Source organism: Trypanosoma brucei, chromosome 5, assembly GCF_000210295.1.
Source record: "Trypanosoma brucei gambiense DAL972 chromosome 5, complete sequence".
Lineage (NCBI taxonomy): Eukaryota > Euglenozoa > Kinetoplastea > Trypanosomatida > Trypanosomatidae > Trypanosoma > Trypanosoma brucei.
Window position 1 is genome coordinate 889,793 of NC_026738.1, and position 16,869 is coordinate 906,661.

Genomic DNA, 16,869 nt, shown 5'->3' on the forward strand with positions numbered 1-16,869 from the left:
TCTGCGTACGCTATCTCATGAACAGGAACACCGACACGCTCCCATTTTTCTCTCATGATCATTGTTTCTTGATTTGCACATTGAGATCAAGGAAGTAGCTGTACCGGAAGAATGCGGAGCGCGTTGCGTCGGTGTATTCTGCGCCATCAAGGTTGCCTTCGAATGAAGCAGTCCCTTTCCGCTTTTCCTACTGTTGTGACTGGTATGACCCGCCATCAAGGCAACTCTCTCATTGGCACAACTCATGGAGCGGAGTTATCCCTGGCGGGTGATCCACAGAGTGTATCGCACCTCTCTGCTCGCAATATAGCAACAGAGGCCCTGCAAATGAAAAAACTGCACCAGGAGCGCGGTGGAAATCCCATGTTAGCGCAGCAGGCACGCCGTGTGCTTTTCGCCACATCGATAGCGGGTCAAAACCTCGACGCTCGTTCAGTCGCTTTGTTGCTGAATACTGCCGTTTACTTTGGTATGGAGAGTGATGCAAAGTTAGTGAGGGAGTGCATCGACTACTGTTTGAAAAACGACAAACTTATAACAGTGGACGTGCTGCCTATCGTCGTTACCGCTTGTGCGACACTGAAGTCGCGTGACGCGCGTGAAGTTATTGAAATGCAAGCACAGAAAGCCGCTCGCAATGCCAAATTTCTTGATGCTAAGGATGTAACGAATATTATAAGCGCCTTCTCGAAGACAGGTATTAATCACGAAAAACTCTTTGCTTTCCTATCGCGGCGGGTGCAAACACTCGCCCGCGTAGGTGAGTTCGAGGCGGCACATTTAGTTATACTTGCCAACGCCTTCTCGCGGCTACGTTACCGAGATAAATTCCTTTTTGGTGCCATCGCCCGCCGAGCGATGTCGTTACGGGAACGTGTAACTGTAAATGAGTTGGTGCCTCTCATCGTGGCATTCTCTAAAATTGGGTTGAAGGATCCGAAACTAAGCAAGAGGTTCGCCACCAAGGCCATGGAGTACGTCGATCAAATGAATGCCGAACAGGTTGCAAGCATGTTCATGGCTTTTGCTTACTTTGGCATCCGTTACGATCAGCTCTTCGGCGTTCTTACGAACCGCGCGGTGGAGCTTATTGATGAATTTAACGCGCAGTACATCAGTACAACCCTCAATGCGTTCCAGCGCATTGGCATTAATAACCCTGAGTTATTTGACAACTTAGCAGAGCGTGCGCTTGCTGTAGTACAAGACCACGACGCGCGGGATATTTCCAAAACAGTTACCGCACTTGCACACTTTGGGCTGAAGGACGAAGAGCTATTTAAGCGGCTTGCCTCTCACGCTGCCAGCATTGCGGACCAGTTTGATTCCATGGGCCTTGTGAATACCGCCCACGCCTTTGCCCGCACAAATTTTCTTCAACAGGATATGGCTGTTGCGCTCTCAGAGCGCAGCGTGTACGTGTGCCGCTTACTTGATGCAGGGGAGACGCGCCGACTCTTGTGGGCACTAGCTAAATTTCAAGTACGCGATCCAAAGATATTAACACCTGTGTTTAACCGCTGTCTCGCCCTGCACTACGACTTCTTTGCGGATCCAACGGGTAGCGAAGAAATTGAGGAGATTTTCGACTTTTATGGCCCTAACTTCTGTCCCCCGTTGTACCAGTTGTATATTTCCCGTGGGTCTACACCGCAGGCATAATTATCTGACGCAACAGACCTGTGATTTGGAATTATTGAGGAGAAACTCGTAAATGCAGCTGTTGTGAACATAATTCATGACTTGGTATGTTCGTGACGATGGCGCCCATACGAAAGCAAAAACAACGGACAACTGTTTTCGAACACGATTCTGTGAATGTCAGGTGGTATTTAGTGGGGCTCGTGTGGGTGTTTCCCATTCCTTTCTTCAAGGTTCCCAATCTTTTATCTATCTTGCTTTTGTACGGGCGTATGCGCGTGACGCACTGTCCAACACAAATGCTAATTCCTCTCGGAGGTATTCTAGCATTTTCCTCTTTGCCTCATTTCCTACCAAAGCAAAGATGAAATGAAAAAAAAAGAGAAGGAAGGATACCAGAGAGTAATATCAGCAGTCAGGGGGGAGGGGGTTACTTTGCGTGGTGTTGGTAGTGTTTTCATTACTTCGTTGTTCGCACTTCCAGACTGATTAGAGATGGTGTCTCGAAATAGCGCGGTCACTTGTTTGTGCACCTTTTAGTCCCTGGTATTTGCAGTGAGACGGTTGGAGTGGCTTTCGAAGTAGGTGTGTTCGAAGAAAGTGTGGCTCAAAAGGAAGGGAGTTCGGTAGTGCCACCCTGGCTCTAACGAAAAAAAAATTATGGAAGGTACAGGCGGTATTGGCAATCTACCGCGCTTTGGATGAGTGAATTGTGGGGGCCGCACGCGTTTGCCTCTAAAAGGCCATTAAACCACTGCTGCTTCTGCTATCTTTTTTTTTGTTTTAAAACCAGTGGTGATTTTCTTTCTAGAAATACACACGTTCCTTTTCCCTCACGTCTCATTTACACGCATGTGGAGGTACCCTCCAGCATATCTTTTAGTGCCATGCTGAACAACAAGAAAGAAAACACGGATGAACAAGCCGGCATGACTGTGCGGCAGCGGCTGCGGCAGAAGCGTGAGCTGGAGGAAAAACGAAAGTTTGGGCTTGCTCCGCTTTGTGTGGACGCGGTGTCGGGTCAGGAGATTAGCCCCAACGTGCCTCACCTCATATCTCAAGCACCATGGTACTACGGCAGTACCGGACCAACACTCGAACATCAGCGGCAGAAGAATGTGGAGGCTATTGAAGCTCTGAATGATCAGCGCGACGCCGTTAAGGTGTTCGATAAGCCGAAAACATATGTGGCTGGTGCGTGCGGCAATTGCGGCAGCGTCACTCACAAGACGCATGAATGCTATAAACCACGGAAAAAAGTCGGCGCAATGTATAGCGGCAAGGTAACAGGTGTTAGTATGTCGGTAGAATGTGTGGAAAAAAATTACGCGCAAAAACGTGACAGGTACGCGATGGGCATTGGGGTTGACTTACTTCAAAGTATGAACCAGGATGGCGGTGTAGCAGAGCAAGAAGATCAGGGTGGGCATAATGATGGAAGTGGAGGAGAGAAGCGATCGAAACTCGAGGATGTTTTTGCTTCGAAGACAGCGGTTTCTGGCGGTGGTGGTGGTGTGGCAATTAAGGAACTACCGAAGCACTTGCATAACCTGGACGATGATGGACTCTTCTTTGATCCCAAGACGGGTTCTATGCGCGGCAATCCCAACGCAGCTGATCCCACGAAAATATTTCAAGGCGATCTGCAGCGCTACCGATCGGGAGATTATTACACCTACCTTGAAATGCAACTTCGTTTTCTCAAGGGGGAGTCTTCATCTTTCGTGGACTTTAGGTTGGACGAACAACTCCAAAAAGAAAAGCAGCAACAAACCATTGGCAGCAGTGGTGGTAACCCCAGCGGCGGTGGTGAGAGTGTGGGAGAAACGGCTCATGACAGACTGGTACGTTCCCTTTACGGTGATTCTACTCTTGTTTCCTCTGGGAACGCGCAGAAAATGAGAGAAGCTCTTGCTGCGGCTTCGGCGTACACCAGCTGTTCAGCACCAGATGAAGATACACTCGCCACTAGCGCGCCATCATCATCTCATGCTTTAGGCCCGGCAACGCGAAATGGCCACTTGTATGTTTACGGAAGCTATTTTGATACAAAAGAATTTAGGTGGGGCTACAAATGCTGCAAGCGTCTGGGGAGGGAAGCAGAGGCATGTAAGATGGAAAAGGCTTCGACAACAAAGGAACTCGAGTAGGCCGTCATCGCTGGTCCCCTTATTGTTGTGATGCTGAACTTTAGTCGGATGGAAATACCTATACAAATGGCCTTTGACCCCGCATCTTTTACCAATTTTCCAAGCGCAAACTGACCCTTCTTCCTCGTGGGTAAGTTACTGAAGTGTGGATGATTAACGACAGGGTATTCTTACGGCTCCTGACTCGGCAGTTTCAACATTACAAACTCTTTAGGACCTTCGTAAGCTGTTTGTGTTCGTTTTCCCTCTTACCGTGCGACGATCTCTCACATCTTTCCCTTTCTTAATTATCAATTTAACTTCTTATGTGTGCGTTTAGGTTGCTGCCTTGTTGGAAGTGGATTCTATTTCATTTTTTTTTTGTTTTTTTTTTTTTGGGTCGAAGAAGGGTATAGGGAATAGAGCGTACTTATACGAAAACATACACAAAGCAAGGAAAAAGTGTGTAGGAATCAGGGGCATCAACAGAACCGTTGCTTGGGAAGGCGAAAAGGCAGTTGCAGAGTAAGCGATGCATCTCTACTTAACCAAGCGAGTAGCCATCCCTTCAACAGTGGCTGTCACAGCAGTTGCGTGGAACGAGGAACAGGGATGGCTGGCAGTGGGTGGAAAAGGTGGTTTGCTCAAAGTGTTGAAAATTGATGGCGGCGGATCGCAGCGCGGTGGACTTGCAATGAATCAAACACTCGAAGGGCACGAAACTGACGTGTCGGTGGTAGCATGGAACCACCAGTACCGCAAACTTACTTCCAGTGACGCTGGGGGGCAAATTATTGTATGGATGCTTCACAAGGGAATGTGGTTGGAGGAGATGATCAACAACCGCAATAAGAGCACTGTGCGTGACCTCGCATGGAGTGTGGACGGCACAAAGGTGTGCATCGTCTATGAAGATGGGGCCGTCATTCTTGGTGGTGTGGATGGCAACCGTCTGTGGGGAAAAGACTTGAAGTGTGAACTTACCAATGTTACATGGAGCCCCGATGATCGCTATATCCTCTTCGGTACCAAGTCTGGAGACGTGCAGATGCACGACAGTGCTACTGGACACCTTGTAAATCAAGTGGCCATTACACATCAGGCTAATAAAGTGCCACTCGCTGGGTTAGAATGGAGTTCTGCATGGGTCGACAGGCCGGAACCACTTCCCTCATTGGCGGTATGCTACAAGAACGGCCGCTTACATTTGCTACGCGGCATAACAGACCATGAAGCCCGCGTTGTTGAAGCTGGGATCAACGTCACGGGAATCGCTTGGAATCCGCAAGGGACAATGCTTGCAGTATGTGGTGTTCCCGCCACTGGTGGTGCATCTGGGGATGGAGGTACGTCGGCGCAGGGAGGCGCCACCGGGGGAGATGCGGCGGCAGATGGCTCCGCCTCCTCGGTGCTGACACTGATTTACAATGGTGACGGAGTTCATATGCGGACACTACGTATGAATGGTAAGTTCTGCGGCGGTATCACCTGGGAGGGCGACGGTTTGCGCGTTGCCGTCGCAGTTGATGCTGCCATGTACTTTGCGAACGTACGATGTGACTACAAATACGCTTACTTCCACAAAACAGTTGTCTTTGCATACAACCGCCCCGACCGCACAGACAGCAGCGTAATGTTTTGGAACACGAGGAACAATGAGCGCGTCATTCGCCACATACGTGGGCTACTTCATATACATGCTTGCAGGAATGCGTGCCTGATTGTCAATGCCCCAGGTGAAGAGCGTTGCTGCATTGTGCAACTCGTGAATGCCATTGGGTGTCCTATTGAGTCGAGGATGTTGGATATGGAGCCAATCGTGAGCGGTTTGAACTCCTCTCACGTGGTTGTCGCAGACGAGGAGAACATTTACATCTGGCAGTTCCGCGATCCGTCCGTCGTGGTGGACGCCCTTGATCCTGTTTCTGTGCAGATGAGCCGCCGCGAAACCCACGACCGGGTCGTGCACGTCGATGATTTTGTACGGGCTGATACACCTTCTGCCCTCACTACGCAAACAGCTCTAACGAATGATCTTATCTGCACCGTGTGTCTTAGTGAAGACTTTCTGTTCGTGGCTCGCGAATCGGGATTGCTACAGCTGTACCGCTTTAACCCTCTGCAGTTGGTTGGGAAATCTGTTCTGCCGTGCCGTCCACAGAGCATTGCGGTTAACTGTAACTCCACGCGTCTTGTTTTAATTGATGTCGTTGGTGTAATGCGCATGTTTCACATCGACCCAACAACGATGTCTCTCGCTCCGAGTAAACTAGTTCCCCAACCCGGTTTCGAGCGGAAGGACGTGTGGAATGTCCAGTGGGCACAGGATGATCCCGAGATGCTCGCTGTTATGGAAAGGTCTCGCCTCCACATATATCACGGCACGGAGTCGGAAGAGCCGATTACCTGCAGTACCCACATATGCAAGTTCCGATCGCTAAAGGTCCGGTCACTGCTGTTGGATGAGTTAAAACAGGACCCGGAGAGGCCTCGAAGGGAGTATGTTATCGATCATGATACACGTGCACTTCGGGATGCGCGGGAGGTAATGCAGACCGCATCAACAAGAGACGCGTTACGATACATGGACGAACACTCGCACCCAAAGCTGTGGTCTCTTTTTGCTGAGCACGCCCTCGCGCAACTGGACTTCGACAGCGCAGAACTTGCGTTTATCCGTTGTGGAGACTACCCAGCGATTCAGTTTGTTAAGCGTATCAAAACACTGGACGATCCACAGAAGCAACGCGCTGAGATTCACACCTATTACCATCGCTTTGACCAGGCGGAAAAGATATACAAGGACATTGACCGTAAAGACCTTGCCCTGGAGCTGCGTTACCGCCTTGGCGACTGGTTCCGTGTCGTGCAGTTAGTTCAGGAAGGTGGTGGTGATGAGTCCCACATGAGGCGGGCGTGGGAGAACATTGGCGACTTCTATGCCGACCGGCAGAAATGGACCAAAGCGGCTCAGTACTACTCGCAGAGCCAGCAGCTACATAAGCTCGCCCACATACTTTTCCTGCAGGAGGATTACGATCTCCTCGTGCAACTCATCCAGAACGCCGAACACGATCGTGAGCTTTTATTGAAGTTAGGTGAAATGCTTCTTTCCGTTGGCCTCGGTGAAGAGGCATTGCGCGCATATTTGGCAGCTGGTGAACCTCGCCTGGCCGTGGAGAGCTGCACGCAATTAAATCAATGGGACTGCGTTATGGCCGTTGCGGAGGAGTACAAACTGACGGACGTTAGCAAACAGTTGGGCCGGCACGCTACGCGGCTTGTTGACAGCGGTCGCCTTTCTGAAGCTATTGGGTTGTACCGCAAGGCCGGGCAGCACGACGAGGCGGCGCGGTTGCTTGCGGGACTTGGGCAGCGCGCAGCCACAACTAATCCACTTAGTGCAAAGAAGTTTTATGTGCTGTCTGCACTGGAAGTAGAGAAGTACCGAAAGAAAAAAATGACGCTCAGCGGAAACGGCACAGCAGCTGTTGAGGCGTTGTTAGACGTAGAACAAAGTGGAAAGGGCCAAGAGCGGGCGTTTGATGCGGCGTGGCGTGGAGCAGAGGCATACCACTTCTTCCTGCTTTGTCAGCAACACATATTGAATAGGAATCTTGTTTACGCACTAAATGTAGCCATGCGGTTAATGGATTATGATGATATCATAAGTCCTGTTGACAGTTATAGCCTTATTGCGCTTACGGCATACCTGGCTAAAAACTACAGCATTTGCAGTAAGGCCTTTACTCGTTTGGAGGCAGCGGAGCAAATGGATGAGCAGAGCCAATCAGAAGGGGGTGAAGCGAGGGGTGCTGTGCAACTACAAATGATGGATATGATAGCGGACCTTGATGTTTCTTGCCGTACCAAAGTTGGACATGGCGTTGGTCCGGCAGGTGGTGGGGCCGGGGGCGTTGGTGGCACTACTCGTCTCGATGGTACTACAACCTCTTTACAGCTGACAAATCCGTCAAAGGGTGCCGTGTCTGCCATACAAATGACTTATCCAACTGTCACGTTGACGGAACCTCGTCGTCGCTTTGCGGATCTCGCCAGCAAAATATTCACTCAACATAAGCCGGAAGATAACTTTATTGACCGTGTGAAATGTCATAAGTGTGAGGCTCACAATAAAGAATGGGCATCTGCCTGTGTGCGCTGTCAGCAGCCATTCCACGTTTGCATATATTCCGGTCGTAGCATTACTTCAGAAGAGTTCTGGCAGTGTAGTGTGTGTCACCACCGACTTCTTGACGTGGAAACCGACCGCTTCCGTAACTGCCCGTTATGTCACACACCTCTTCGTCACTAGTTTCAGAGATTTGTAGGGGTTAGAGGAGAAGCAAGCCTTTAAAATTGTCTCTAGAATGTGTTTGCTTCCTCACACCCAGTTTACATTTCCTCTCCATACTGGAAGGCCCCGCAGGCGTATTGAACCGTTCGCCTTCTATTCCTCTTTCCACTGTTTGATTGCTTGCTTATATGCTCAACTCGTGTGCCCCACTGCGTTGTTCAATTTTTCTTTTACCATTATGTTTCTCCAGCTGATGGTGTTGGTGCTCGTCGAGGTTTTGCCGTGTGGGGTACGAAGAAATTGCGGATGTGTTGTGTACGTTACCGTTGTTCTTGTTGTTGTGTTGGGGAGTGGGGAAGGCGTTTATTGGGAGAAAAAAGAAATGCCTCGAGCACGAGCCGTCTCGGCCCTGGAGCATATGCATCAAAAGGCTGATAATATTAATATCTATGTGCATGAATGTACAAACAAGTGAAATTTATGCGCAATGAACAAAACCTCTGCATCGAAAGAATAGATCAATGGAGACCAATGGGTGTGAGAAGTGATGCAACTAGCGCGCGCATGCACAACCCTACAAGTTTCTTTTCGTTGGATAACTATCCGAGCGAAGTGAGGTATGAATAAATAAATGCATATATAGAGAAAGGAGAGGGAAATAATATTGGGCAAGTGATGAGGGCTGAGAATTTCGTTCGTGCGCGTTGAAGAGAGAAAGAGTTGGTTGCATCTTTTCTCACCACGTAGACATTTTTCCTTTTTTTTTTGTTTGCCTCTGAATATTGAATTTTGCTTCGTTTCGCCTGTGCGAGCGTGTGATCATACTGCTGGAAGTGCCATGGTGCCGACTATATATAGTTTCGTTATGTTCCAACCCCTCCCCATTGCATCAATATTTGCTCCGTCCACTGATCTTAACATGGTGAACAATGGCAAATGTTGCGGATGGCACTGATGGAGAGGTGATTAGTGGTCGCGGGTGGAAATGGTTTGACAGAAAAGGTGGAACATCAGAAGAAAAAAGTCGCAGTTTTCAAAGAAAAAGCTGTCATGAGGACCATACGCCCCTTGCCAAAGTACATACGAAACCCGTTTCTCTGTTTCGCATTCTTCTTTTTCTTCCTTTTTCAAGATACATCAAAAAGGTTTCTTTCCTCTTGGTCTGTTTTTGTGCAATGTTCCTCTGTGTAAGTTTGTCCCTTCCGTTTTCCGACACTGATTTACCGACAGCGCCCTTTTCTTCTTCCCTACTTCATATGCGTACGCTTGTGCGCGTTTTCGCCCACCGTGACAGGCACAAAGGAAGTGGAACTCATTGGAGTTTTGTTACTTGGCTGTTATCAACGTAGCCATACGAGTGCGGCACCGCTACCGGCGCCGTTATAAGGCGTAATACTACGGCAGGCTGTTGCGCAGAAGGAAGGCGCATTGAAGTGGAGAACCAAAACATCGTTTGATCAAACGTGGATTGAATGCTACGTCGAACGCGTTTTATTTGTGTGGGCGCGAAGCAGTTCTTTAGGACAGATGGCCAACCGTATCAACCGTACACAATAAAGTCACTCTTCCTTTTTGGCTTTATTGCCTCTACGGCATTCCTTTCTGTTTTCACCGTGAAGGAAACGAAAAAGGCTGGGCCACTGGAGCTTCCCGATGAGCTTGAGGACGAGCGGCGCCGGAGGAATGACCCTCGACGACCGCCCTGGCCGCTGCTGCATCAACGCAGTGTTCTTTTGCGAGAGGGGAAGGTACCACACGACGACCTTCTACTTCTGTGGGAACAAACACGCCATTATTATCCTGCAGACTGGCTCGTGCCTCTAGAGATAACACAGGTATTGAAGTACACAAGCGGGGCGTACTTGCAAAATTATGTACCGGATCCCGACCAGTTGCGTAAGGAGGTACTGATGCAACTGTTGAATATTCAGTATGGACGGGTGAGGGACCCTAATGGGGGTAGACTCAACCGAGATGTGAAGGAAATTATCGCAATGGCAATTGAGGATTTGGAGAACATGGACCTCAGTCCCGGTACAGAACCGGCGCTAGTGCCGACGCACACCTAAGCGCGGAGTGCAAACAAAAAAAACAGCAACACAAAGTGAGAGTTACGTAGTGTTTTCCTCTTTTTTTTTTTTTCGGTTCCTTGTCACTGAAACTTATACATGTTACTTTCCCCCCTTTTTGACTTAAATGCCGGACGTCTTGTGGTCGAGTGTCATTTTTTTTTCTTTTCGTGATTACATGACCATGTTTTGTAGCTTGACCCCTCTTTATCCATCTCGATGTGGATGTGTTGGACTCTATCAAAACTGGGTGTGGTGAAGATCACTGATTATGGAGTGTGAATGGCGATTTCACCTTGAAGGCTCAAACACGGTGCTCATTTCCATCGGTTGGGTTCCGCTGCCCAGTGGGCACATGTGCTGCTGCGCAGGTGGGTGGAGCCACGGGACACTGACGATATGATGATAAATGTTGTTAAGAAGAAGAGGAGGAAGCGGGGCACAGTTGGAGGCACGACCTTTTTTGTTTTGCAGTTCGAAACTCGACCATTTTGGTAAAGAGCCCGCAGCTGAAAAGCTAAATGGGCTGAGTGACCGGTATCAAGTCTAGTTAATTATTACTGTTGCCACTTTTTGGGGAATAAAATTACGCGATTTCGGTGCTACCGTCGTTGAGCGCCTAAGAGCGGGCGAGATGTTGGGAAAGGTGTGCACGGGGTTATTTTTTCGAAGTTTGTTTGGTGGTAGATATTTTGCGTCTCCTTTTAGAGGTTGTTTCTGTCTCTGCCTTTGTGGGCTCTCTACTTTTATTGCTCTTTTTTTTTCCGTTCTGATCTTTCGTTTAACCTGGTCATCATGCATTGAAGTGTTGACAAGCCGGTGACCAAAGAGGCAGGCTACGGAAAGCTGGAGAATAGCTGGCTATCACAGTAGCAGTGGCCAAAAAAAAAGTTGTAAGGCGTATACTATATCATGGCGGCTAAAGGAAAGTCAACACAAAGGCGTTCTGCCACCGGTGGTGCTAATTCCAAAGGTGCTTCCGCTAAAACTTCTCCAGTAAAGAAGTCAACAGCGAGAAAAGGGCAGCAAAAGACAACCAAGAAAACACCTGTGGTAACCAAGCCAGTGCCTACCAAAAAAACTGCGGCGGCGGGGGTGAAAAAGAAAGTTGATGCTGCTGTAACCACGCAAGCGCCGGTGACAGGGGGGAAGCGGGAGCGATTTCTTCGAAAGGGACGCGGCGTTGTCGACGTGCACTCGGGCAAAGTGGACACTTGCCATGTGTACGAGAGAGACGGCACCGTGTTTCAGTTTACACTGAATCAAACAAACATATCGAGTAATAACAATAAGTTCTACATAACTCAACTACTTGAGGATGACGCGCGCAAAAATTACTTTATCTTTGCGCGGTGGGGCCGTGTGGGCGCTGTGGGGCAATACATGTTGGACCCGTACTTGGATGCGCGCAGTGCGGAGCAGGACTTTTGTTCCAAGTTCCGAGAGAAGACACGCAATGACTGGGTCGACCGTGGACGTTTCAAAAAGGTTCCCGGGAAGTATGAGTACATGGAGGTTGACTATGGGGAAGATGATGACGATGACGCTGGTGGGGAAAAGCCGGGGAAGAAGAAAAAAGCGGAGAAACCGGTGAGAGAGTCAAAGTTACCCAAAGAAGTTCAAGATTTGATGCGACTCATTGGGTGCAGGGAGTCGATGTCGCAGGTGCTCCGAGAGCTGGAGGTGGACACCGAACGAATGCCATTGGGGAAAATATCGAAGGCACAAATCCTGCGCGCCTACGAAGTACTGAAGGAAATCGAGAAGAAACTTAAGCGGCCACTGAAACAACTGGAGGAACTGTCCAGCCGCTTTTATACGCTAATACCTCATGCGTTTGGCACCAGGCGGCCTCCAATCATCAATACAGTTGATGTGGTTCGGGAGAAAAGGGAGATGCTGGAAACACTGGCTGAGTTGGAGGTTGCGTCAACACTCGTGGACATGAAAGACGATGAGGCCTTGCATCCGTTGGACAATATCTACAGAAAGATGAAGTGTGCGATCCAGCCACTAAAACCGCAAAGCGAGGTATACAAACGTATTGTCCAGTATGTTCGCAACACTCAAGGACCTACCCACGACGCATATACCCTTCAGGTGGTGGAAGTCTTTACACTGCGGCGGGAGGACGAGGAGGAGCGATACAAACCGTTCAAGAAAATGGACAATCGCCAAATGCTGTGGCACGGCTCACGTATTACAAACTTCCTTGGTATCCTTTCACAAGGGCTTCGGATCGCACCTCCGGAGGCTCCCTGCACTGGATATATGTTTGGGAAGGGGATATACCTCTCCGATGTGTGCTCCAAGTCTGCGAATTATTGCCATCCACCACGTGACACTAATACGGGCCTTTTGCTACTCTGTGAAGTAGCACTAGGGAAGCAGAAGGAGTATGAAAATGCACACTACATGTTAGAACCAGAGAAAGGAACAAACTCCACCAAGGGTGTTGGACGCATGTATCCCGATCCTAAAGGGGCGGAAGTTGTGAAAGGTGTGCTGTGGCCAAAGGGATGCATCAAGGAGGATTCGCGCCCCACTTCTTTAATATACCCTGAACACATCATATATGACGTCCGTCAGTGCGTGTTGAGGTATCTAGTTCGTGTTTCTTTTGAGTATAAATAGTGGTTACACCGGTTTTGATAGGTGGGAGTTGCCATCATCCCTTTCCTCTCTTCATTTTTATCTCGTGCTCTGGAGACAGGAGTGGACAGACTGCAGCCCAAAGTATAAAGAAGTTCAGGCGCCACGTGCATAACCTTGCGACTGCGGCCCCTTGCTCTTAACATCCCGAAGAAGAGAAGAATCTTGTGTTGGACGTCGCACATACCTTCGTTTTGTTTTCGTTTGCATTGTTACTTTCATAATATTGTGTGCCAGGTTTTGACGATTGCGTATGACAAACCCCCAATAGTTTGTTCCCACCCTCGCTTCGTATCTATTTTTTTTTTGTATTTTTCACCTGACTTACAGTTCACACCCTTATGTCTTTGCATTGCCATCGGTGATGGTTTTATGTATGGCTAGCGGTGCCTAGCGTTGGCTTGTGAACGGGAGAGGGAGGTGTTTGCCCCATCCTCCCTAAATTATCCATCTAAACCGGCGTATGATGTTTTTTTGTTTTTAACTTTTTTCGGATTCTTTCATCATTCTGAACCACTGTAGGTGTCGTCTGCCTTATAGCATGCCTTATGTTGGGTGAGGATTTCCTAGTCTCTGTGGAGCACACAAAGTGCGCAGTGGCGCCAAAACTGTTGGCGGAAAGTGAGGAGGGTTGGCATAAGTGGTAAGTGATACTGGAAATGGCTAGAAGTTGAAAAAACACAGGAGATCTTTTCCCTCCTGATTAGTACTATTACTTAACTTATTCAGTGCGTTTCCTTGTGATCGTTTACGCTTTTCATTTTCACCTTCTTGTGAATTGATCGAAAGATATATAGTTACAGGATGGCGTCGGTTGTCAGCCCTCTGAAGGGGACTTCCGTCAATCTTCCCTGGAAATTGTTGGTTGCGGCTGCGCAACCATACCAAACACTTTCAGGCCCAGCGTTGTCAGTCAACTTTCTCCAGCAACCGACCCTTATGCCATTTCAGCAGTTTCCTCTTCATCACGCTGGCATCCCGGGATTGTACTTTCACTCACTCCTGCACAGCCTAGCTGAGTTTGCAACAACACCGCGGCCGGTGCGAGACAACCATGTGAAAATGCTGCATGCGCCAATGGAAGACTTCTGGCAGAGGGTTGGAGTTCTAAATTGTGCGTATTACACGTTCTTTACGCCTTTTAGCGGACAGCATCCAGCACTTGGGGCTGTTGAATTGTCGTTATCGCCACAGCGCAAGCAAAGGGATGTGCGCTTAACCCTTTACAATGGAGTGTACCAACCCATTGCCACAATGATATGCACAGGAGAAGCTGATGATCCTTCTTGCAACATTCCGTCGCAGCATGACGCTTTAGCGTGGCCGAAGCCGCATAGCTGTCTTGATGGAGATGCGTTTGGTGCGTCGCTAATTGGAAATGTGTCAAAGCTTTCCGATGGCTGCTTCATGCAGGAAGCACTCTTTACAAACAGTAGTGAGTCTGAGGAGGACGTGGTGCCGCCGTGGCGGGTGGACAGGTGTGTAGCAGATTTCTGCCGTTCTCTAGCAGTGGCAGGATTCCTCGCACCGCATGTTCCTAGTGGAAAACAATGTCACTTTACCATCGTTGCTCAACAGACCTTGGCACATGATGATGTCATGAGTGGGGAATCGGTTGTTGTTGTGACTGCCGCCCCCCGTGTATTCGCCAAGTATCGAATGCCCCCGTGGCGTCATCAAATTGGTCTGCCTCTGTTTGGACCTGGTGTGTATCCGCTCTGTGTGGCACTTCGTGTGGAGATGAGGCAGAAGGGATACACGGTTAATTCGGGAACATACTTCCTTGTGGACACGGGGTTGAGTGTGTGAGGTGCGGTACGGTACGGGCATTGGCGCATGCACATGTGGGGGAATATGTGTGCAATTATCCGCAGGCGATTGTCACAGCCCCCCTTTTTTCCCACGTTCATGTCTTCATCTCTCAGTGCTCGTGTAATGACTGTGACTCGTAAACACTGTTCTCCGTTTTTATTTTAATTCTCTTTGTTACTCTCTTACGTAGGTGAAGTGCGGTCCCCTTCGTTTGATTGACTACTGGTGAGATTCGTATCGGCAAAATCAAGGGACTTGAAAGGAACTAGCAGAAGCAATTAGTGCAGAGGGTAGTGCACTCTTTCCATTCAATTCTGGACATTTTTCTGCCTCAACACCCCACAGCAGGTTGCTTTGGGGTGTTGCTGTGTTACCGATAATCTCAGTGAGTAGAGTAGGAAGGAGGAGTATATACAGCGAAGGATACATTACATCGGATTCGGCACCCGCACGGAGCCAAATAGCAAATCATCACAAGAAAGGTGTTTGTAGGGGGAGGTACAACACACCTGTAAAGTATTCGTTCATTAGGTGCTGTCCCCCATGGCTAAGAAAAAGAAGTCCAAACGGGGCGTAGAAGTAAAGGACATCAGCAACTTTCAGTATGGATACCGTGCGGATTCGTCCAACGCGGTACGTACTCCTGTGGCAACTCGGAGAGTTCCTGTTGATCCTGCTGTTTTGAAACGCGCATACATTTTGCACAACTTCCAGTTTGTGCTCCGGCATGACGCTCAGCAACTCAGAGCTGTCCCTGGTTTGCCGCAGAGGCCACACCAGGTAACTGAAGCCCTTCGACTGAGTGGTACAACGCCCCCGTGGGATCTCATTATTGCAGTGGTGGCACGGGGGACGTGGGAGGAGTTTCACTGCCCGGTGTGCCTGGAGGAGCCACAGGCAGCGCGTATCACGAGTTGTGGCCATGTCTTTTGCTTGGTTTGTGTACTGCAGTACATTTCTAGGCGAAAAGCGGAGAGCAAGCAGCGGACTTGTCCAGTGTGCAGCAACTTTATTACCGTGGCCTCCCTACGGCCCTGTATGGTCAGGTTGGTAGAACCGCCATCCGTGGGTGCCAGGGCTTCTTTCACCATGCTGAAGCGTAAAGGAGACTCTTGTATCTTGCTTCGGCAAGATGATCCCTGCTGGAAGGAAACGACTCTTACCGATGACGAACTCCGTCTTCCATTCTACGGTGAGCCGTCCGCAACATACAGTAGGTACGTCATCTCCACGGAAAGCGGCGAAGCTACATTGCGTGAGGACGAATGCACAGCAATAACGAGGCAAATAAGTATGCTTGAGGCGCAGCCAAGGCCGTTTACATCATTTGATGATGACTTACTTAAAAGGGCCGAAGACGCTCTCCGACTTACCCTGCAGGGAGTTCCACAGCAACAATCGGCGGGTGAATCTCGCTCTTCCCCTCCTCTTGCTCCTAAAACACCGGGTACGGAAACAAACATGGCTTATGAATTTTATGGGGAGACCGACGGGCAGGCGTATTACATGCATCCCATCACATACAAAATGTTGTGTGTGGATGCTGAGGCCCGTAACTCGCCTCTCCGCAACGTTGTAGAGGCTCCGGTAGAGGAGATTACGACGTTTACGCAGGACGAGGCATCCAGGAAACGCTACAGAGTTTTTGCTCACGTACCACTTCATGCAACAATAAAGTTGTGTCTTCTTGACCTGAGCGACATTGTTCTTGCGTCCACAATGAAGATTTTCGAACCAACACTTGCACGGCTGCGGAAGTCACGGCAACTTCGGGAATCGAGTATTAGCAGCAGTACCGAAGATTCTACGTGGCAGGAGTACCTCCGACGCTACCGCACTGATTGGCGGGGTGAGGCAGAGAGAACTTTGGAGGATATGAGCCCGATGTCGGAATTTATGATGTCGGAGATGTCTGCAGATTTCGAGCGTCTACCAGCACTTGAACTCTCCCCATCCGATGGTACTCCGCCCCTCGGTCCCGTGCCGCAAGCATCAGCGGGAAGGGAAACACCCGGAGGAGGTTGCTGGAAGACCGGCAACTCTCTCCAGCTTTTCTCTTCACCTCCGGTGCGCCCCGTTGTGCCTACATGGGGTGGGCACGGCTTCAATCCAAACAAACCATCGTCGAACGTGTCTCTAGCTGAGGGGCGGAAGAGGTAACATGAAGGGCTGCAATATTTTATTGGGGCGTGCATTTCCGTAAAAAGAAAAAAAAAATTAAATCAAGTAATGCCAATAACACATTTCTGTGGCGCAGTTATATGGTTGC

At 49.3% G+C, this 16,869-nt stretch overlaps 9 protein-coding genes across 9 annotated transcripts; all 9 read left to right on the forward strand.

The window, feature by feature from the left end:
* Positions 1 to 111: 111 nt before the first annotated feature.
* Positions 112 to 1,662, forward strand: TbgDal_V4210 (hypothetical protein, conserved; the record flags this gene model as incomplete). Its single annotated transcript, XM_011775267.1, has 1 exon — positions 112 to 1,662. The coding sequence occupies one exon, from the start codon at positions 112 to 114 to the stop codon at positions 1,660 to 1,662; it is 1,551 nt and encodes a 516-aa protein (XP_011773569.1).
* A 680-nt stretch (positions 1,663 to 2,342) lies between these two features.
* TbgDal_V4220 (hypothetical protein, conserved) lies at positions 2,343 to 3,791 on the forward strand (the record flags this gene model as incomplete). The annotated part of the gene is made up of 1 exon (XM_011775268.1): positions 2,343 to 3,791. The coding sequence occupies one exon, from the start codon at positions 2,343 to 2,345 to the stop codon at positions 3,789 to 3,791; it is 1,449 nt and encodes a 482-aa protein (XP_011773570.1).
* A 511-nt stretch (positions 3,792 to 4,302) lies between these two features.
* TbgDal_V4230 (hypothetical protein, conserved) lies at positions 4,303 to 8,085 on the forward strand (the record flags this gene model as incomplete). Its single annotated transcript, XM_011775269.1, has 1 exon — positions 4,303 to 8,085. The coding sequence occupies one exon, from the start codon at positions 4,303 to 4,305 to the stop codon at positions 8,083 to 8,085; it is 3,783 nt and encodes a 1,260-aa protein (XP_011773571.1).
* Positions 8,086 to 8,140: 55 nt separating this feature from the next.
* On the forward strand, positions 8,141 to 8,542 carry TbgDal_V4240 (hypothetical protein, unlikely; the record flags this gene model as incomplete). Its single annotated transcript, XM_011775270.1, has 1 exon — positions 8,141 to 8,542. The coding sequence occupies one exon, from the start codon at positions 8,141 to 8,143 to the stop codon at positions 8,540 to 8,542; it is 402 nt and encodes a 133-aa protein (XP_011773572.1).
* Positions 8,543 to 8,996: 454 nt separating this feature from the next.
* Positions 8,997 to 9,416, forward strand: TbgDal_V4250 (hypothetical protein, unlikely; the record flags this gene model as incomplete). Its single annotated transcript, XM_011775271.1, has 1 exon — positions 8,997 to 9,416. One exon carries the CDS (start codon positions 8,997 to 8,999, stop codon positions 9,414 to 9,416), a length of 420 nt encoding a protein of 139 aa, XP_011773573.1.
* A 123-nt stretch (positions 9,417 to 9,539) lies between these two features.
* On the forward strand, positions 9,540 to 10,136 carry TbgDal_V4260 (hypothetical protein, conserved; the record flags this gene model as incomplete). The annotated part of the gene is made up of 1 exon (XM_011775272.1): positions 9,540 to 10,136. The coding sequence occupies one exon, from the start codon at positions 9,540 to 9,542 to the stop codon at positions 10,134 to 10,136; it is 597 nt and encodes a 198-aa protein (XP_011773574.1).
* Positions 10,137 to 11,048: 912 nt separating this feature from the next.
* TbgDal_V4270 (poly(ADP-ribose) polymerase, putative) lies at positions 11,049 to 12,770 on the forward strand (the record flags this gene model as incomplete). The annotated part of the gene is made up of 1 exon (XM_011775273.1): positions 11,049 to 12,770. One exon carries the CDS (start codon positions 11,049 to 11,051, stop codon positions 12,768 to 12,770), a length of 1,722 nt encoding a protein of 573 aa, XP_011773575.1.
* A 957-nt stretch (positions 12,771 to 13,727) lies between these two features.
* Positions 13,728 to 14,597, forward strand: TbgDal_V4280 (hypothetical protein, conserved; the record flags this gene model as incomplete). Its single annotated transcript, XM_011775274.1, has 1 exon — positions 13,728 to 14,597. One exon carries the CDS (start codon positions 13,728 to 13,730, stop codon positions 14,595 to 14,597), a length of 870 nt encoding a protein of 289 aa, XP_011773576.1.
* Positions 14,598 to 15,143: 546 nt separating this feature from the next.
* TbgDal_V4290 (hypothetical protein, conserved) lies at positions 15,144 to 16,760 on the forward strand (the record flags this gene model as incomplete). The annotated part of the gene is made up of 1 exon (XM_011775275.1): positions 15,144 to 16,760. One exon carries the CDS (start codon positions 15,144 to 15,146, stop codon positions 16,758 to 16,760), a length of 1,617 nt encoding a protein of 538 aa, XP_011773577.1.
* Between the last annotated feature and the right edge of the window lie 109 nt (positions 16,761 to 16,869).